Source organism: Triturus cristatus, chromosome 11 (genome assembly GCF_964204655.1).
Source record: "Triturus cristatus chromosome 11, aTriCri1.1, whole genome shotgun sequence".
NCBI lineage: Eukaryota > Metazoa > Chordata > Amphibia > Caudata > Salamandridae > Triturus > Triturus cristatus.
The window spans coordinates 1,180,650,540-1,180,669,780 of record NC_140594.1 but is presented as its reverse complement, the minus strand read 5'-3'; the positions used below and the strand labels follow the sequence as shown (position 1 = coordinate 1,180,669,780).

Genomic DNA, 19,241 nt, shown 5'->3' with positions numbered 1-19,241 from the left:
CTTATTGGCTTGTATACCGATTGGCTGGCCTTTGGTTTGTGTATCTCCCTATTGGCTTGCATGCCTATTGTCTGGCCTTTGGTGAGGGTATCTCCCTAGTGGCTTGTATGCTTATTGGATGGCATTTGGTCTGGGTATCGCCTTATTGGCTTGTATGCCTATTGGCTGGCCTTTGGTCTGGGTATCTCCTTATTGGCTTGTATGCCTATTGGCCTACCTTTGGTCTGTGTATCTCCTTATTGGCTGGCATTTGACTAACCATTGGTGAGTACTGCTTTCACTGGTGAACCTTGCACACCTGAGCCTCATCAGTATTGCTCACAGTAACAATACACACGTGCGAACGCCCTGCTGAGAGCTAGGGAACAGAGTAGCTATGTCTTCACTTACTTTTACAAGTGGGGACCAGGTTGCTCCACGTGCCGTCCTTCTGACACTCAATCTGGAACGAGTCCATCTCAATATCGTCCTTAGGGAGAAAAAAAGACAAATAACAAATTTGTGAGTTTATAAACCATGCAGGCTGTCTTACTCTCGGATGCGGGGCGAGTAATGCAGGGCCCCCAGTAAAGTAAGGAGTCAGGCTTAAAATACGCCTTAGCGTTCTAATAGCCAATACATCTGTCCTGTAACTCTGGAATACCCATTCCATGGAAAAGAAGTGTTTCATGCAAACGTTTCCTCATAAATAGGACTTTGCCAAAATTTCCACATAATCTGCCATCTCCCCTTATTGTAACAAAATAACGGTTTCTTGGTCAAACTGATGAAAAGTTACTAAAAAGCTGCACACATAGCGCAGTGCCGCAGTCGTTACTTTGTAAAAGCTAAAAACTCAAAAGTTATATTTGTTACTTTATAAGTTTCTGATTATTATGTACAGATATTAAACAGTTGAGAATATTTCCCAAATGTTTGTTATTATACCCAACTGATGGATATGGAAAAGTCTTTTACACAGAAAATAATAACCTTACAAAGTTATTCATGTTTCAATTAGGGTAGAAAGAATAAACCCTTCTTTGTTGTGAAAACCTTTTGTGTCAATATTCACACAATTCTCTTTTTACAGGACACAGGACAGACTTTGTTCTCAAACCAACAGACATTTAAAGATAGCGCTCTGAGTTTTAGAAGATCTGCATCGGATTTTAAGGTCAGGGACCGCATTACAGACAGGGTCAGTGTCTGACCCGTAAGTGTGTGCATTTGGCCCAGACCAGGACAATGCGCAGGATCACAGCAAAAGCGCTGGTCCCATTGCAGTTGTGAACCCACAGCAACCATGGGACCAGCACATCACTGAAGAAGAACCAGCTGTTTGAAGCTGCCAGTCCATCTTTGAGTGGAGGTGATGACATGGCCACCATTTTAAATAGGTTCAGAGCAGTGTTTAATTTGAGCCACTGGTTTCTGGTGCTCGGCACCAGCACTTAATTGTCAACACCAGCGCTTGTGATAGTCTGCCACAGGGTGGCACTGTCTCCCTAATTTAGAGATGAGCACAACAACAGTTGTTTATGAATTCAGTATGCATTGAAAAAGCCTAGTACCCGCCATCCATTCTTATAACGTTGGGGGCATGGAATAGTCTGAGTTGTCACACTTGTAAGAGTGATTGGTAGAAGTTCTGTAGGTACTGCGATTGGCAGCGCTGGCAGGGGCAATGGGTGGTCTTACAAAGTAAGCACTGGTTCAGACAGGCTTCTTCAAGGCCAGGGTAACAATATAAACCTTCTATGCAGCTGTCCCTGATGCCAAAAGCAAATTGGCACCAGGCTTCCCTTTGAACAACTGGATATGATCCAATATCCAAGAGAGGTGCGAGAAATGACCACTGTGCAGGGGTGCTGATAATCAAAGCCCATTGCTGCATGCTTGGGGAAGAAGGAGAGATTGGTGTGAGCTGAAACAGAGCATGCGGCAGGGAAAGGAAGCTACAGTTACCCCCTCTGCCCTCCTCTTTCTCCACCTCTGCTTCTGAGTCTCACAAACTTGTTTATCATGCGTGCTGGCAACAGTTTTACCATCACTGTCAGAATTTCCCTACTTAATATCCTGTCTGATATCAACTAAATTTACTTTGTTTTAATCCAGCAAATAACTTGGGACACTGCCCTAGTTGAACGGTTGTAATCTAATTTAGACCCTCCGAAAGAAAACAATTCTAATACATGCTTGAAAAGACTCATTAACATGCGACAACATTGATGTCAGTGATGTACAATGCTGGTCCACGAGGGCTGAAGGAGCGCTACCTTTCTAAGAATATCGCTCACTATGGAAACAATTCCTATTTGTACTGATTCTATGCAAACGCATCTCTTTGGGATATCTTGAAAAGGTAGCCCTTGTGGAACAACATTGGACACCCCTACTTTATGTAAACTAACAGGGGGAAGGTCACATATTGGTGCCCGCAAAGCAATCCTGTAGAAAACAGATATCACTCTGTGGATACTCTGTGTACTCTTGGTCCAGCCCCTCACCCTTGTACCATGAAAGAGGAATGCTCCATACCTTCAGCACGTGGTAGCCAGGGTTGCAGGTGATGAGCGCCTGGTCTTTGAACGTGTACTTTGACTGTATGGGGTCGATGTTTCCATTGGCCGGTGCCTGTAAGACTGGGCAGGAATTTCCTGTATGATAAAACACGAAGCACAATCAAGGACATAGTCTGAACACAGATTTTACAATACAACCGTTGGTTCCAACGTCTGAGCTCCCCTCCATCTGAACCAAACATGCACTTTTGCAGCAAAATGTCTATAACTCAGGTTGAGGGCCTTTATCAACCAGTACAGCCCTCTGCAGAGGGCCATAATGTTATAGCACTGTGGACCTGTGGCTAAAGTGTGCATATCTCTTTGGCCGCCAGTCTTGCACATGCACATTTTAAACCTCTCTAACCTAGCTGTCTAAGAAAGCTGCGTTAGAGAAAGCATAGAGCTCCGGTGTCCTCAGGAGTGGCGAAGAAGGCTGCTCCCTCCAATCCTGGTGCTTCTCTCATGCTGCATGGGACCAGCACCAGGATTGGTTAGTGCAGTTTCCTGGGTCCCACATTGGAGCCTGCCTTGAGAAGACCCAAGCGAAGAGGACGTTGTATGAGAAAGTTAAGTCAATATATCCTCACCACCCTCCTTACATGCCAGCCGCCACTGATTATGGAATGTGCATGCTGGATATGTACAGCAGCACTTTTTATTGGCATTTTTGCATATGGGGAAACATTTTTCTCCAAGAAACAGGACCACGATGAAATAGTGGGATGGACCCTTTCCACTCACACCTTGAAAAGCCACTTACCACTGCCATTAACAGGAGGGGTTTGTGTCTGTTTCAAGGGTGGGAAACAACCTGCAAAGTGTTTCTGAGTAGATGCATACAATCTGTCGATGTTCACACACGCCTCCTGATTGGCCTTCCCACCCCTACGTCAGGGATTTATTCAAAGGACAATCAGTAAGACACTAATAATGAATGTGTGAGTCTTGTGCATGTAAGTTCCACTTCCAAGCACAACATTCTTAGTGAACAGTTGTGCATGTGTGCTGTGTTTGTGCACATTTATGTTAATGTTCATTTATATTTTTGTGACTTTTTGCCTTTCAGCCTCTCCATTCACTGGAACCAGCCACATAGTACCAAGCAGTTTCTAGTTTCAAGTGCAAGTTTAATTTAGTGTGTATTTGGATTTAAATGAGACATAACAAATGTCAGCTGGGAAGTCATAATACAGAAAATAAAAATGTTATTAATCAAGAGGTAATGGTGCAGTTTGCGCACTGATTAAACAAGTCCGTGCATTTGTCACCAGAGCCACGCGGGAGCTCCAGATATACAAATCAGAAGTGCCGTCAATCAAACCCATATGTAGTTTGACTGCAGGTTCAAGGGAAAAGAGGATACCTATTAGGTAAAGTATGTAAAAAAATAAATGGGCTGTAAATCATAACTGAGCAAAGGCTGGAATGTGGAAAACTGGCACTTTAAAATCAATCAAGCAATCAATCAAACAAACAAACAAACAAACAAACAAACAAACAAGCAAACAACAAACAACCAAGCAAACAAGCAAGCAAGCAAACAAACAAACAAGCAAGCAAGCAAACAAACAAACAAGTAACTGTTTTAACACCAACTTAGGGCATATACACCTATGGTGGCTCCTATTGGTACATGAATCAAGTACCCCCAACCCATTCTGTTTGTGCCCCTCTTTTTTTAAACATTATTTCCTTTATTTTTTTCCTACATTTTCATTCTGATAACTCCCAAAGGGGACTATTTGTGTTGTAGCTGGTATGCTGCTATGATCCACATGGTGAAAGTGATTTGTGTGTTTACATGCTTCCTGTTTTTCAATATACTGGGCCTTATTAACTGCCTTTTAACTATAGGTCTCAATTCCTTTGTAGCCAAACTATTTTTGCTACTCTGATTTAATTCATGGTCTTTGACACACTTTTATTTCCACTCAAAGCTCAACTGAAGTCTCAGATCTTGTCTCAGCAGGACTAGCTGGTGATGTTGCCTCTGAATCACAAATTGATTCTAGTCAGCCATTAGAATGCATCCTCTTTGTTGTTCACTATGCATCTCTGTGACTTCTGTTCTCATGAGTTCAGTTTTTTTCACTACTTAGTCCCTTTACATTTTTTGCTGATCAATGATCTCAATCATTTCCAGGATCCATGTTTACATGAGGTCAGCTTATTTTGTGATATTCATTCTGCTCAGATTATCATGCTTTATTTAGAGGAAAAATTATGTTGTGTATTTATGATTGTTTTTTATGAAAGTGTTGACTATGTTTCTCCTGATGATGGTCTCTGCCTTTAACTGAAGAAGCACCGAAACGTTGAATCTCATAACTGAATGTGAATCATGCTTCATAGCGCTGTATTGCTGTCCAAAGTCCATGCTATTGTGGGCTGCTTTTATTAAGCAACCAGCTATGTGTAGTAAACTTCAAGATATTTGCTTTGCCATATATAGAGGAAGAGGTGTGGTGCAGCGGCCAGGGCGACTGACTCCGGAGTCCGGGGATCACGGCTCGATCCTCGGCGCCGGCGGCAGATTAGCCTAGCACCATGTGACTCTGGGCAAAATCTTGCTTAATCTTCCCGACGGCCCCCAGCGCCTAGAGACCCTTACAGGTGATTGTTCGTGCTTTACAAATGTGGATTATTATTATTATTATTATATATTCACATTTAGTGATTGTCACCTTTGCATTTTGATCATCTCCATTATTTCTGTAAAGTTGTGCTTTCTTATTCTGCTACTTGGTTGAGTGAAAGTTTTCTGAAATTCTTGTTTTTCAGCTTTGTCATAAATAATGATTGATTTACACAGTGTTGTAGATGGTTTTTGATTTTCCTTGACAATAACACTTCAATTTGAAGACTTTTGTTGAATGATTACCCATGTAGAATGCCTTTGCAATACGCACGCTCATGTTTAGGGCACCAAATAGGTTCATCCGACCTTAGCAAAGTTTTCAGTGCAACAAAGATGATTTAAATACAGGCCAGGCTCGAGCTCAGTATCACAAACCAGGCCCTGTGATCATGTCCCTTGACCAACAATCGCCTACTCGGGCTAAAGAACTGAACTCAACAACCTACTGTCAGGCCAATGTTCACCTGCTGAGGCCAAGGTTCACCTGCTGTGGCCAAGGTTCACCTGCTCAGGCCAAGGTTCACCTGTTCAGGCCAAGGTTCACCTGCTCAGGCCAATGTTCACCTGTTCAGGCCAATGTTCACCTGCTCAGGCCAATGTTCTTCTGCTCGGGCCAATGTTCTTCTTCTCAGACCAATGTACACCTGCTGAGGCAAATGTACACCTTCTCGAGCCAATATACACCTTCTCGGGCCAATGTTCACCTGCTCAGGCCAATGTTCACCTGCTCAGGCCAATGTTCTTCTGCTCAGGCCAATGTTCTGCTGCTCAGGCCAATGTTCTTCTTCTCAGACCAATGTACACCTGCTGAGGCAAATGTACACCTTCTTGAGCCAATGTTCACCTGCGCAGGCCAATGTTCACCTGCTCAGGCCAATGTTCACCTGCTCGGGCCAATGTTCACCTTTTCGGGCCAATGTTCACCTGCTCTGGCCAATGTTCACCTGCTCAGGCCAATGTTCTCCTGCTCAGGCCAATGTTCTCCTGCCCAGGCCAATGTTCACCTGCTCAGGCCAATGTTCACCTGCTCAGGCCAATGTTCACCTGCTCAGGCCAATGTTCACCTGCTCAGGCCAATGTTCTTCTTCTCAGACCAATGTAAATCTGCTGAGGCAAATGTACACCTTCTCGAGCCAATGTACACCTTCTCGGGCCAATGTTCACCTGCTCAGGCCAATGTTCACCTGCTCAGGCCAATGTTCTTCTGCTCAGGCCAATGTTCTTCTGCTCAGGCCAATGTTCTTCTTCTCAGACCAATGTACCCCTGCTGAGGCAAATGTACACCTTCTTGAGCCAATGTACACCTTCTCGGGCCAATGTTCACCTGCTCAGGCCAATGTTCACCTGCTCGGGCCAATGTTCACCTGCTCAGGCCAATGTTCACCTGCTCAGGCCAATGTTCACCTACTCAGGCCAATGCTCACCAACTCAGGCCAATGTTCACCTGCTCAGGCCAATGTTCACCTGCTCAGGCCAATGCTCACCTGCTCAGGTGAATGCTCACCTGCTCAGGCCAATGTTGATATAAGCAAGGAGGTGCCTCGTGTCTGAATAATTATCAATAGAAGCTGAATAGGCGGACAGTGAGGGGCTCTGTGTTTGAAGGGTTTGGGTAGCGTTAGGCGAGCCAACAAATTAACAGGGAGAGTTGAGCCAAGGGTCGGGTTCAGATCTTAGAGCCCATGCACGAGCCGAACCCCGAAAATGTTTGCTATGTAAATTATCCAACAAACATCATGTCAAATAATATAAAGTCTCATCAGAATTCAAAAACATTTATTTCATTAAAATGTGGAAAGTTCGAAATAACCTTATGGCACTGCACTGAGAAGTGCTTTATTACAAATAATAGTTTTTAAATATGAACCATCAGTGAACTCAGAGGCAAGTCATGTAAACCCTGTATGTGATCAAGGATTATTATACAGCAACATTTTAGTCTATCAAATCAAACACAATAGTTTTTTGTACAATTGATATTCTGAACTCACATATTTGAAAGTATTTTCATATGCGATAATGAAGAAAAATGTTTTAGTGAAATAAAATACTTGCCTAAGATCACACCATTTATGGGAGGAAGCTGCAATGTATCCAGGTTTTCTGGTTTCACTCTGTACAAATTAACCAGTAAATGTGTATCAATCTGTTTTTCTTTGTACACCTTTGGTAAGGCTTTGGTTTTACCTCTTTGCGCATTTTTACGCTGTTTTTATATAGCGCAAACTCGACCCGAAGGTATTGGAATGCTTTACATGAGCACCAGCTACATTACAGAAGGTCACTATTCAAGGGATGGGTAGATTAACTGATATGCCTGGGATCACAGGATGTTGAGCTGAAGCCGAGACTCGACCCTGGTTCCTCAGTTCCAAAGTCCGCAGATCTGGCCATAAGGCCATGGCCTGGGTAGAGGGTGAGTGTCAGACATATGAAAGCTCGGCTCGTTATGGGCTTGAAGTACCAACAAGACCACGAGCTGAGCCAGGGCCATGCTTCAGGCTCAAGCCAGGTTTGAGCTTTCAGTGGCTCGCCCACCTCTAGCTTGGGAAGAGGCAAATGGAGAAGACCTTTGACCCAGCATTAATTACATCTCACACTGAGTGAGCCAATCAGGAGCTGCATCAGAAAAAGTCCCCCTAGCCAGATAACAGTAAGACATTCTTCCCCCATACATAGTAGAGATCCAGAAAGGACCAAAAACATGTATGTGCAGTTGAATGATTTCATATTGCAAAGCAGTGGAATAACCTACACCGGCATTAATGAATGCAATGTAATGTGCATTAAAGACAATGCAATGCAGTGAAACGTATTAGCGATGAGAAAACACAGATTCTCTGTTTTGATTATTTTGTTCTCATCCAGAAATAATTGCATTCATGGGGGAGGTGTTAGTTCCAGTGCCTAATTTGAGCTGGTGGTTTCTGGTGCTTCTCACTGGCAGTTAATTGTCAGCACCGACACTTATGACAGTCTGCCACATGGTGGCACTGTTTGCCTAATTTACAAATGAGAACAACAACAGTTGTTTATTAATGCAATATATATTAGAAATGGCTAGTACCTGCGTCCAAGCTGTTGCTATAGCTTTGGGTATCTGAATATTTTGAATATTCACACTTCTAGGAATGCGATGGCTTGTAGTTGTGTTGGTTCGGTCACTGGCGCGATGTCAGGGGCAATGGGTGGTGCACGCAGCAGCGGCCTCCTTTATTAATTTTTGTAATGTAAGCACTGGTTAGTTCATCTTACTTCCTCACTCATATTATCTCATCAACATCATAGAGGGTAAAGGACAGGCCAATGTTTGCACCCAAGAACCACGCTGCAGTTATTTTGCGATCAGCCGCATTAACAGCGCTGGGGCAGAGTGAGTGCTCCACGGCTGCTGCCGTGAAATCTGAAGAGAACATCCTTACATTTAGTATATACTAGCTACAAACGTAGAATATACTTAAAAAATATCCAAAAGTAAATTCTCAAAAAAATTGCTCCACTAAAAAAGTTGGCTGTAAGTGTTAAGAATCAAGCCTTTATGAAAGCACTTTACTTCCAAATCCCAAAAGTGAGAAGAAACATAGTTACAAGTTAAAATCTTACAGGGAGCACTTGGTGTGGGTGTTCTGTTGAGTAGCTCCACCACAGTACATCAGTTTCATGCTGGAGTTTCTCTATGTACTATACAATACCACATGCATGTGCATGTAACCTTTTTCTGAGGTTGACCATATTGGAGGAACTAGGGAAACTGTGGGGCTTACCTGAGGCGAAGTAAGATACCTTCCAGCCTCGGTTCTCCCCAGAGTTATCGCTGTGGAACAGGATCTGGACACTGTGGCTTCCCGTCTCTATCCTCCCTGGAGATTTGTCACCACAGATCGGGCCGTACTCCTTCCTTCCAGCTTTAATCTGGGAAGAAAAACAAAAAGATATTTAAGAGGCGACCTGTATGGATGGACAATCCCTCTGCCAAGGTAAGCACCCAGATATCCTTACAAAGCCTGGGGCGGTGGAGCATCAAGGGACCTTCCTCAGGCCTGAGATATCTTGGGATCTTCAATGCAGCTAGGGGTCTAGTGTAAGGTGGAAGCAGTCTCTGTAAACCTCAGGGCCCTATCGCCAAACGAATTCTGTATATCCAACAGAGTGACACTAGAGACTACTTTCCTCTGACACCAGCCCTCAGCGCCAAGATGCTCCATTGGAGTGAAAGCCTGCGCTTCAAAAATGTCATAATTCATTCATTCATTATATGTCACATACAGCATTATAGCCTGCAGTGCCATTTCATCTTGCTGTCCATGGTCTATCAAGGCACTTACCTATTAATCCACTTTTAGAATATACATGGGGGATGCTGCACTATAGATTATACATTTGGAAACCCAGACTTTAAGAACACACCTTTGAGTAGAGTAAGGTTATATGCATACATTCTGTTCCAAGAAGCAGATGGAATGGCATTGGTACCCCAAAATGAAATATTGGGGTGGACCCTTTCCAGTCACACCCAGAAAAGCCACTTACCCCTGCCATTTGCAAGAGTGGTTTTATGCCTGTTTCAAGGCTCGGAAATGATCTGCAAATTGATTCTCAGAACATACACAAAATTAGTCGACGCTCACAAACACCTCCTGATTGACTTTTCCATCCCTACGTCAGAGATGTACATATGGTTTCAATTGTGACTCAAGCAGCTGTATGAAGAGTAGCAGATGAACAACTTAGCGAGGCACAGCGGGTCCATGCAAAGCTCCACTTCCAATATCAAAGTGAGGAGCTTGTGGAGAACTCAGGATGTAGGTGACAAACTCCAACCTAAAGGCCCGGTTGGAATGGAGGAGTGTGATCTGAAAGCTTGAAAAGTCTGGCGGTAAATTTTAGGACTTTGTTCGGAGGAGAAGGGTTGCGGTGCGAGGCTCGCCAAGAGCCCGTTGGTGCCTTCAGCCTGCTCATAGCAAGGGTATTAATGAGAGACTGGCTGTGTGGACAGGTAGGAGAGGGGTACCTGTGTCTCCTGGCTCTAGCAGAGGTAGTGGGGATGGAGAATTTGGGTCATATCTTCTTTAAAATTACTATTGAATTAATTTCTTCCAGGGCGGTACGAGGGTGATTAGATGAGAGAGGATGAGACCAGGCAGATAACGAAGGGCGATGAAGCATGAATATCGGTGGTCTTCTTGTGGCAGGGATAGGAATGAAGGATGCAAGAGTCCTCTGATGGCAGTAAAGCAACGGAGAGCCAAGGCTGGAAATGGAAGGACAGAGCTGGGAAGGCAAAGATGATTTAAGAGTCATTGGTGCAGAGGTGATAAAATAAGCCTAAAGAAGGAGGGTGCCACCAGAGTGGTAGACTAAAGTTTGAAGAAAAGGGAACCCTGGGCAAAGCCTTGGGAGATACCTATTGGAAAGGGTGCTGGAGTGGGGTGAATGTGCATCTTGGTACAGAGAAGCTGTAGACAACTAGGTAGGACTAGAACTGGTAAAGGGCAGAGACCATGATGATCAGAAAGGAGAGGGTGGGAGTATCCACAGTGCTGAAGTCAGAGAACTATTGAAGTTATCAACATGAGATCACATATTCTGAGATGAGTGGGGCCCATGTATCACCGATGGGAGAGACAGTGTAGAGATGTGTAAATAAGGCAGGACGGGGTTCCGGAGAAGAAAGGAAGGAGGCAGACAGAGCAATGGTTCTCAGGAAAGGATCTAAGAGCTGTGGGGGTCGTAAGCTGGAGGACAAGAGCAGCAGATATGAAGCATCATCCATTGGAGCAGCGAAAAGGAAGTGTTTGAAAACGTTACTGGGGCAGGAGAGAATGCAGGAATATAGAACAACGCCTTTTATCCTTCAAGGCAGAAGCTGTGGAGGGCACACAGGAGGGGTTGGCTGTCTGGGGATGGGAAAGCGTTCACCTGGAAGGCAGGGGTAAGATGGTCCGGCTGCAGGGGGAGTGTGCAGTAAAGACGTGATGAAAAGCCGCGAGAGATGCAGACGGTTCAGAGATGATCGATTCTGAGCCCTCTTTGGGTCAAATGATGTAGCACAGATGTTCTGAACCTGTGGTGTGGGTACCCCTGAGTCCACAATGTGTGATAAATACATAATATCAGGCTAGATTAATAAGGTGAATATAAATAAAGAAGCAACATGTAAAATGTTAAACATTCTATAAATATGAAGGAATTTGAAATTGGAGGCTAAAAAAAGTATCCTCCGACTGATTCGTGGGGGCAGTGCAGGTGCATCAAACGGAATATGGTATGGACGATGGGTGGCCTCAGTTGAATTAAAAAAAGTTCAAACCTTCCCATTAAAAGTATCATTTTGATTTTCATGAGTTAAATAAAATATTTCAGCATTTTTGTATGTGTTTGATGCATGCTTGTTTCTGTGTTTTTGTGTATTTGTTTGCCCTTCAAATAATCAAAATTGCTTGTTCCTGGATTCCAATGACGACTCAGTGGGGGTGGTGGGGAGGGTCCTGGATTCCATTGATGATTCAGTGGGGGGCTCTGGATTCCATTGGTGATTCAGTGGGGTCTCCGGATTCCAATGATGAATCAGTGGGGGGCTCTGGATTCCATTGATGATTCAGTGGGGGGCTCTGGATTCCATTGATGATTCAGTGGGGGGCTCCGGATTCCATTGGTGATTCAGTGGGGGCTCTGGATTCCATTGATGATTCAGTGGGGTCTCCGGATTCCAATGATGAATCAGTGGGGGGCTCTGGATTCCATTGATGATTCAGTGGGGGGCTCTGGATTCCATTGATGATTCAGTGGGGGCTCTGGATTCGATTGATGATTCAGTGGGGGCTCGTGATACCAATAATAATTCAGTGGGGGTCTCCGGATCCCAATGATGATTCAGTAGGGGCTCTGGATTCCATTGAAGATTCAGTGGGGGCTCTCGATTCCATTGAGGATTCAGTGGGGGTCTCCAGATTCCATTGATGATTCAGTGGGGGGCTCTGGATTCCATTGAGGATTCAGTGGGGGCTTTGGATTCCATTGAGGATTCAGTGGGGGTCTCCAGATTCCATTGATGATTCAGTGGGGGCTCTGGATTCGATTGATGATTCAGTGGGGGCTCGTGATACCAATAATAATTCAGTGGGGGTCTCCGGATCCCAATGATGATTCAGTAGGGGCTCTGGATTCCATTGAAGATTCAGTGGGGGCTCTCGATTCCATTGAGGATTCAGTGGGGGTCTCCAGATTCCATTGATGATTCAGTGGGGGCTCTGGATTCCATTGATAATTCAGTGGGGGCTTTGGATTCCATTGAGGATTCAGTGGGGGCTTTGGATTCCATTGAGGATTCAGTGGGGGTCTCCAGATTCCATTGATGATTCAGTGGGGGCACTGGATACCATTGATGATTCAGTGGGGGCTCTGGATTCCATTGATGATTCAGTGGGGGTCTCCGGATTCCAAAGATGAATCAGTGGGGGCTCTGGATTCCATTGAGGATTCAGTGGGGGCTTTGGATTCCATTGAGGATTCAGTGGGGGTCTCCAGATTCCATTGATGATTCAGTGGGGGCACTGGATACCATTGATGATTCAGTGGGGGCTCTGGATTCCATTGATGATTCAGTGGGGGTCTCCGGATTCCAAAGATGAATCAGTGGGGGCTCTGGATTCCATTGAGGATTCAGTGGGGGTCTCCAGATTCCATTGATGATTCAGTGGGGGCTCTGGATTCCATTGATAATTCAGTGGGGGCTTTGGATTCCATTGAGGATTCAGTGGGGGCTTTGGATTCCATTGATGATTCAGTGGGGGTCTCCGGATTCCAAAGATGAATCAGTGGGGGCTCTGGATTCCATGGATGATTAAGTGGGGGCTCCGGATTCCATTGATGATTCAGTGGGGGCACTGGATTCCATTGATGATTCAGTGGGGGGTCCGGATTTCAATGATGATTCAGTGGGGGCTCGGGATTCCAGTAATTATTAAGATGGGGTCCACAGAAGTTAGAAGGCTAAGATCCCTGGAGTTTGTTTTCTGAGTGGGAGGCTGACCGGCTGCATGTGGAAGAGAGACCCACAGACATAATATGAGCGATGACGCAGCTCTCGCACTGCCTTGACACAGGATCCCACGGATAGAGTGGTCTCAGTTGCCGATCTATGGGCTACTTTTGGCAGTTTGACCTAAACAGCAAGGCTGTTCCTAGGGTACATGTGAATGAATGGATACATTAATTTGAAAACGAGCACAAATCACCTCCTCTAGGGCCGTCGATACAAAATGTGAAAACTGAATCTAAAAAAGAACCGTTTTTAATTAGAGGTGCTGTGAGTAACAAACTATACCACACAACAAAGCGTGCGTTAAATAAAGAACTTACAGACCAGCATCGAGTTAATGCAGAAAGATAAAAACGTACTTAGCAAACGTGAAGGAAAAGGCTCAGAAGGTTGTCAAATGTAAATTCAAATATCCTTGTTCGACAAGCAGCACTCCTACAGAGCCTTATATCAGATGCATCCACAAGAAGCAACACCACACCTACAATATTCATACCTAAGGTTGTTATCTGAGGCAGCAGGGCTGTGTCAATGGGTGAACCCTGGTACTGCCGGCTTCTGGATTCCCCCTGTAGTACCAGTGAGGTCTGAGTCTAGTTGTACACAAAGTCGTAATAGATGTTATTTATTGCACCCGATAAATAAAGTATCTCGTAGTATTGTTATTTATGAGGCATGATAAATAAGACCTAAACTGGCAATAAGGCACTTAGGCTTTATATGAGTCTGTACCCTTCAAGAATATTGTGTGAACAATATCGTGATACAAAAAATATTACATTAATTATAGATAAGTGTAGATTTACTATACATAACTCCACATATATGCAATTGGCTATGTGTATGTGCGTGGAGTTAAGAACATAACTCTATACATCCTTTTATATCCTTGCAGTTACAGTATTGTTGTAGTCAATATTTGGCTTTGATATTTGCATAGCATGATGTTTTGGAGTTGATGTTGTGACCTACAACCTATCTCCTCTGGTCCCCAGGGACCTCCGAAGTATAGCGGTGGGCCCTAGAGCGCAGGAGGGACCAGAATTCATGGTACAAACCATCCCCTCGTTTGAGTAGGCACGCTATGAACAAGCAAGACTCACCTTCAAGAAATCATAGGGGCACGAAACCTCAGGGTGGTCTTCAATGTCGAAGCTGTCGTCAAACACAAGGGTGATGGAGAACCCCTCCTCCAGTTCGATTCTGTAGAGACAGTCTGAGCTCTTGGGGTACGGGTTCGGGAAGTCGGAGCTGGAAATCGTACCACTTCGGAGAGTGAAAAGATTATCACTGCACTCCACTGAAAGAGACATAGAAACAGAAAGAGGTTGGTTACTACACTCCACTAAAGGACATAGAAACAGATGACGGTTGGTTACAAGGACCCTGAATATGTGACTATGGCTGTCTGTGACATTCATACTCGTTTACCATGGAGTATAAAACCTACATGTCAACATCATCCCTTCTGTGGTGTATGAAAACCCCCACAACAGATCACTGTCCTTAACATGGGGGGGTCATCATTTTTGGCATTATTAAATGGCTCAGGAAAATGAAAATTCTTCCATGCAAAAACAACAGTTGATGAACAGAATGCAGAACAAGGTCGTACATTCACCTCAGTACAGAGATCTGGGCCTAAATCCATAGTTTTTTTGCTCACCATGCAATTCCAGTTTGAACCAAGCAATATGCAAATCAGTCTTGACCCTGTGCCTTATGGGAACAGTCCAGCCCGAACTGCCAAGCCAGGTCCTCTCTGGACTGGAAACCAGCATCCTAGGACCGGTTTCGGGGTTTCACCCCTCTTCAGCCAGGATAACTTGATTCCAGTGGCATGGAGAGCACGGGACTCACGTCTGAGCATACCCGTCCCACTCGGGGTGACAAATGCAAAAACAACAGTTGATGGACAGAATGCAGAACAATGTCATACATTCACCCCAGTACAGAGATCTGGGCCTAAATCCATTGTTTTTTTGCTCACCATGCCATTCCACTTTGAACCCCGCCAGATGCAAATCAGTCTTGACCCTGTGCCTCATGGGAAGAGTCCAGCCCGATCTGCCAAGCTAGGTACTCCCTGGACTGGAAACAAGCATCCTAGGAGCGGTTTCGGGGTTTCACCCCTCTTCAGCCAGGATAGCTTGATTCCAGTGGCATGGAGAGCACGGGACCCACGTCTGGGCATACCCGTCCCTCTCGGGGTGACAAATGCAAAAACAACAGTTGATGGGCCTAAATCCATCGTTTTTGTGCTCACCATGCCATGCCAGTTTGAACCCAGCCATATGCAAATCACTCTTGACCGGTTCCAGGATGTTTGTTTTCGATCCAGGGAATACATGGCTTGGCAGTTCAGGCTGGACTGTTCCCATGAGGCACAGGGTCAGACTGATTTGCCTATGGCCATGTCTGAACTGGGGTGGCGGAGTGAGCTAAAGAATGATGATGGGTTAAACCCAGATCAGTTGACTGCGAGTGAGTGCTTGCAATGTTGAACACTCTGTCCATCATCCCCTTTGGTTTGGCTTTGTTTGCCATACGTTGGCAGGGTATGCCCAGACGTGAGTCCCTTGCTCACTTTGCCACTGAAATCAAGCTAGCCTGGCTGATGACGGCTGATAAGCCAGAAACCGTTCCTAGGAAGCTTGTTTCCAGTCCAGGGAAGACATGGCTTGGCAGTTCAGGCTGGACTGTTCCCATGAGGCACCGGGTCAGACTGATTTGCATATGGCCATGTCTGAACTGGGGTGGCGGAGTGAGCTAAAGAATGATGATGGATTAAACCCAGATCAGTTGACTGGGGGTGAGTGCTTGCAATGTTCAACACTCCGTCCATCATCCCCTTTGGTGTTGCTCTGAGAGCAGTGAGGCGACACCCCTCCTGCCTCTTTAATTTCAGCAGGTGCTGCACACTGGAGGCAACTGGTCCAGGGAGTGAGGCGGCTCTCCAGAGGACGTGGCACACAGCACGCAGGTGAGAAGTAAATAAATGCCCCACCCATCTGCTGACCCTCCTTTATTTCGTCCCAGCGGTCACCCCAGGGCCAATAAAATGAGGGGGTTGCATCCTTTGAATTTTGTCGCCACTTTTATGAAAGCATCTTTTTTAGTTTTTTACAAAACTGCTAATTTAGCAATTGTTTTGCACATTACTAAATTACGCATCCTGGAGGGCCTAACTGCTCAAGGCGCCACAGCAGACTATGCACAGCTCTCCAAATCACAACATACCGGTTCACAGCAGACCCCACTACAAGGAGGCCAGGTATGAACGTAATTTAGAGGTGAGCCAGAGGTCGCACCTGATCTTCAGCTTGCGACCCCTGGCATGTTGCCTGCAACCCCAGTATTTATGATGGTAATCCGAAATTATTGCTTCACCATACAGGAGTGTTGAACCAGCTTGGGTACTCGGGCTCCCCTTTATTGTGTAATTAGCTCCTTTCTCCCAAAGACCTCGCCTAGGGAAGGAGTCAGCTGTGTAAGCACTGACTGCTCATCAGGCATGACGTCATAGCATGAGTGACGTCAGTGCGCATTCCTATTTCATGCGCACTGGCCTCGTCTGCTAAAAGGCGGACAATGATAAGTCAGTGGCCAGAACTCTACTGTGGACAGCATTTCATCCAGAGTCCTAGTTTGGAAAGCACCGTTAAGTGAATGGAAGCCTGGGGTCAGGACTTTTTCCACTCTGGGAATGCCAGTCTGCTGAGTAAGCAGTGTTTTTTTAAATGAAAAAATAAATATGCAGGTACTCTCCCATTAAATGTATTGCAGCAGTGCTGAGAAGTGCAGGTACTCACTTATTGAATGTATTGCGGTAGTGCTGAGAAGTGCAGGTACTCACTTATTGAACGTATTGCAGCAGTGCTGAGACGTGCTGGTACTCTCCCATTAAATGTATTGCAGCAGTGCTGAGGCGTGCCGGTTCTCTGCCGTTAAATGTATTGCAGTTGTGCTGAGGAGTGACAGTACTCACCCATTTAATGTCTTGCAGTGGTGCTGAGAAGTGCAGGTACTCTCCCATTAAATGTAATGCAGCACGTCTGAGAAGTGCCGGTATTCTCTCATTAAATGTATTGCAGCAGTGCTGAGAAGGGCAGGTACTCTCCCCCTGAATGTATTGCAGCAGTGATGAGAAGAGCAGGTACTCTCCCATTAAATGTATCGAAGTGGTGCTGAGAAGTGCCGATACGCTCCCATTAAATGTAATGCAGCAGTGCTGAGAAGTGCAGGTACTCTCCCATTAAATGTATTGCAGTGGTGTTGAGAAGTGCCTGTACGCTCCCATTAAATGTAAGGCAGCAGTGCTGAGAAGTGCAGGTACTCTCCTTTTAAATGTATTGCAGCAGTGCTGAGAAGTGCGGGTACTCTCCCATTAAATGTATTTCAGCAGTGATGAGAAGTGCCAGTACTCTCCCATTAAATGTACAGCAGTGCTGAGAAGTGGGAGTACTCCCCCATAAATGTATTGCAGCAGTGCTAAGAAGTGCTGGTACTCTACCATTAAATGTACAGTAGTGCTGAGAGGTGCTGGTACTCTCCCATTAACATATATTGCAGCAGTGCTGAGAACTGCCAGTACTCTCCCATTAAATGTACAGCAGTGCTGAGAAGTGGGAGTACTCCCCCATAAATGTATTGCAGCAGTGCTAAGAAGTGCTGGTACTCTACCATTAAATGTACAGCAGTGCTGAGAGGTGCGGGTACTCTCCCATTAACATATATTGCAGCAGTGCTGAGAACTGCCGGTACTCTCCAATTAAATGTGTTGCAGCAGTGCTGAGAAGTGTTGGTACTCTCATATTTAATGTATTATATCAGCACTGAGAAGTGCAGGTAGTCTTCCATTTAAGGCATTGCAGCAGTGCTGAGAAGTGAAGGAACTCTCCCATTAAATGTATTGCACCAGTGCTGAGAAGTGCAGGTACTCTCCGATTAAATGTATTGCACCAGTGCTGAGAAGTGCAGGTACTCTCCCATTAAATATATTGCACCAGTGCTGAGAAGTGCAGGTACTCACTTATTGAATGTTTTGCAGCAGTGCTGAGAAGTGCAGGTACTCTCCCAAAAATGGATTGCAGCAGTGCTAAGAAGTGCAGATACTCTCCCATTAAATGTATTGTAGCAGTGCTTAGAAGTGCTAGTACTCTCCCATTCAATGTACTGCACCAGTGCTGAGAAGTGCAGGTACTCACTTATTGAATGTATTGCAGCAGTGCTGAGAAGTGCAGGTACTCACCAATTGAATGTATTGCAGTAGTGCTGACAAGTGCATGTACTCTCTTATTGAATGTATTGCAGCAGTGCTTAGAAGTGCTGGTACTCTCCCATTAAATGCATTGCACCGGTGCTAAGAAGTGCAGGTACTCTCCCATTAACTGCATTGCAGCAGTGCTGGTACTCTCTCATTAAATGTATTGCAGCAGTGCTGAGAAGTGCAGGTACTCTCCCATTAAATGTATTGCAGCAGTGCTGAGAAGTGCGGGTACTCTCCCATTAAATGTATTGCAGCAGTGCTGAGAAGTGCGGGAACTCTCCCATTAAATGTATTGCAGCAGTGCTGAGAAGTGCAGGTACTCTCCAATTAAATATGTTGCAGCAGTGCTGATAAGTGCAGGTACTCTCCAATTAAATATGTTGCAGCAGTGCTGATAAGTGCTGATATTCATTGTAATTTAGTACAGCAGTGCTGAGAACAGTGCTTAATTTGTGCCTGTGTTTTCTATTGGGCTACCGTCACTTATTTCTAAACACTAACAGCGGCTAATGAGAGTATACCATGTGGTGGCACACTCAGCCTCTTTTTTGAGCACAGCATGAATGTTTAGTGATTTAGTGTGGGGTGACCGGCAATACTCCAAAATGGCATTCGGCAGCAGTGGCACGAGCTGTGGGAGTGCAGCTGCAGTAGAATGTCTTGGGCCTTGGCACTTATATGTTTACAAATTAAGCAGTGGCTGAGAATTTGCAGGTACTCTCCCTTACAAATTAAAAAGTGCAGGTA

General features: G+C 45.1%; 1 protein-coding gene across 2 annotated transcripts in view; it reads right to left on the bottom strand.

Moving 5' to 3' along the window:
* The window catches only part of MASP1 (MBL associated serine protease 1), a 322,051-nt gene that overhangs the window by 192,562 nt on the left and 110,248 nt on the right, over positions 1–19,241 (bottom strand). For both annotated transcript variants that reach the window (XM_085635902.1, XM_085635901.1), the window contains exons 5-8: positions 14,329–14,525; positions 8,949–9,096; positions 2,521–2,639; positions 391–469 (exon numbers count right to left, since the gene is read on the bottom strand). In XM_085635902.1, the coding sequence (XP_085492028.1) occupies positions 391–469; positions 2,521–2,639; positions 8,949–9,096; positions 14,329–14,525 (543 nt within the window). The remainder of the gene's footprint in view (positions 1–390; positions 470–2,520; positions 2,640–8,948; positions 9,097–14,328; positions 14,526–19,241) is intronic.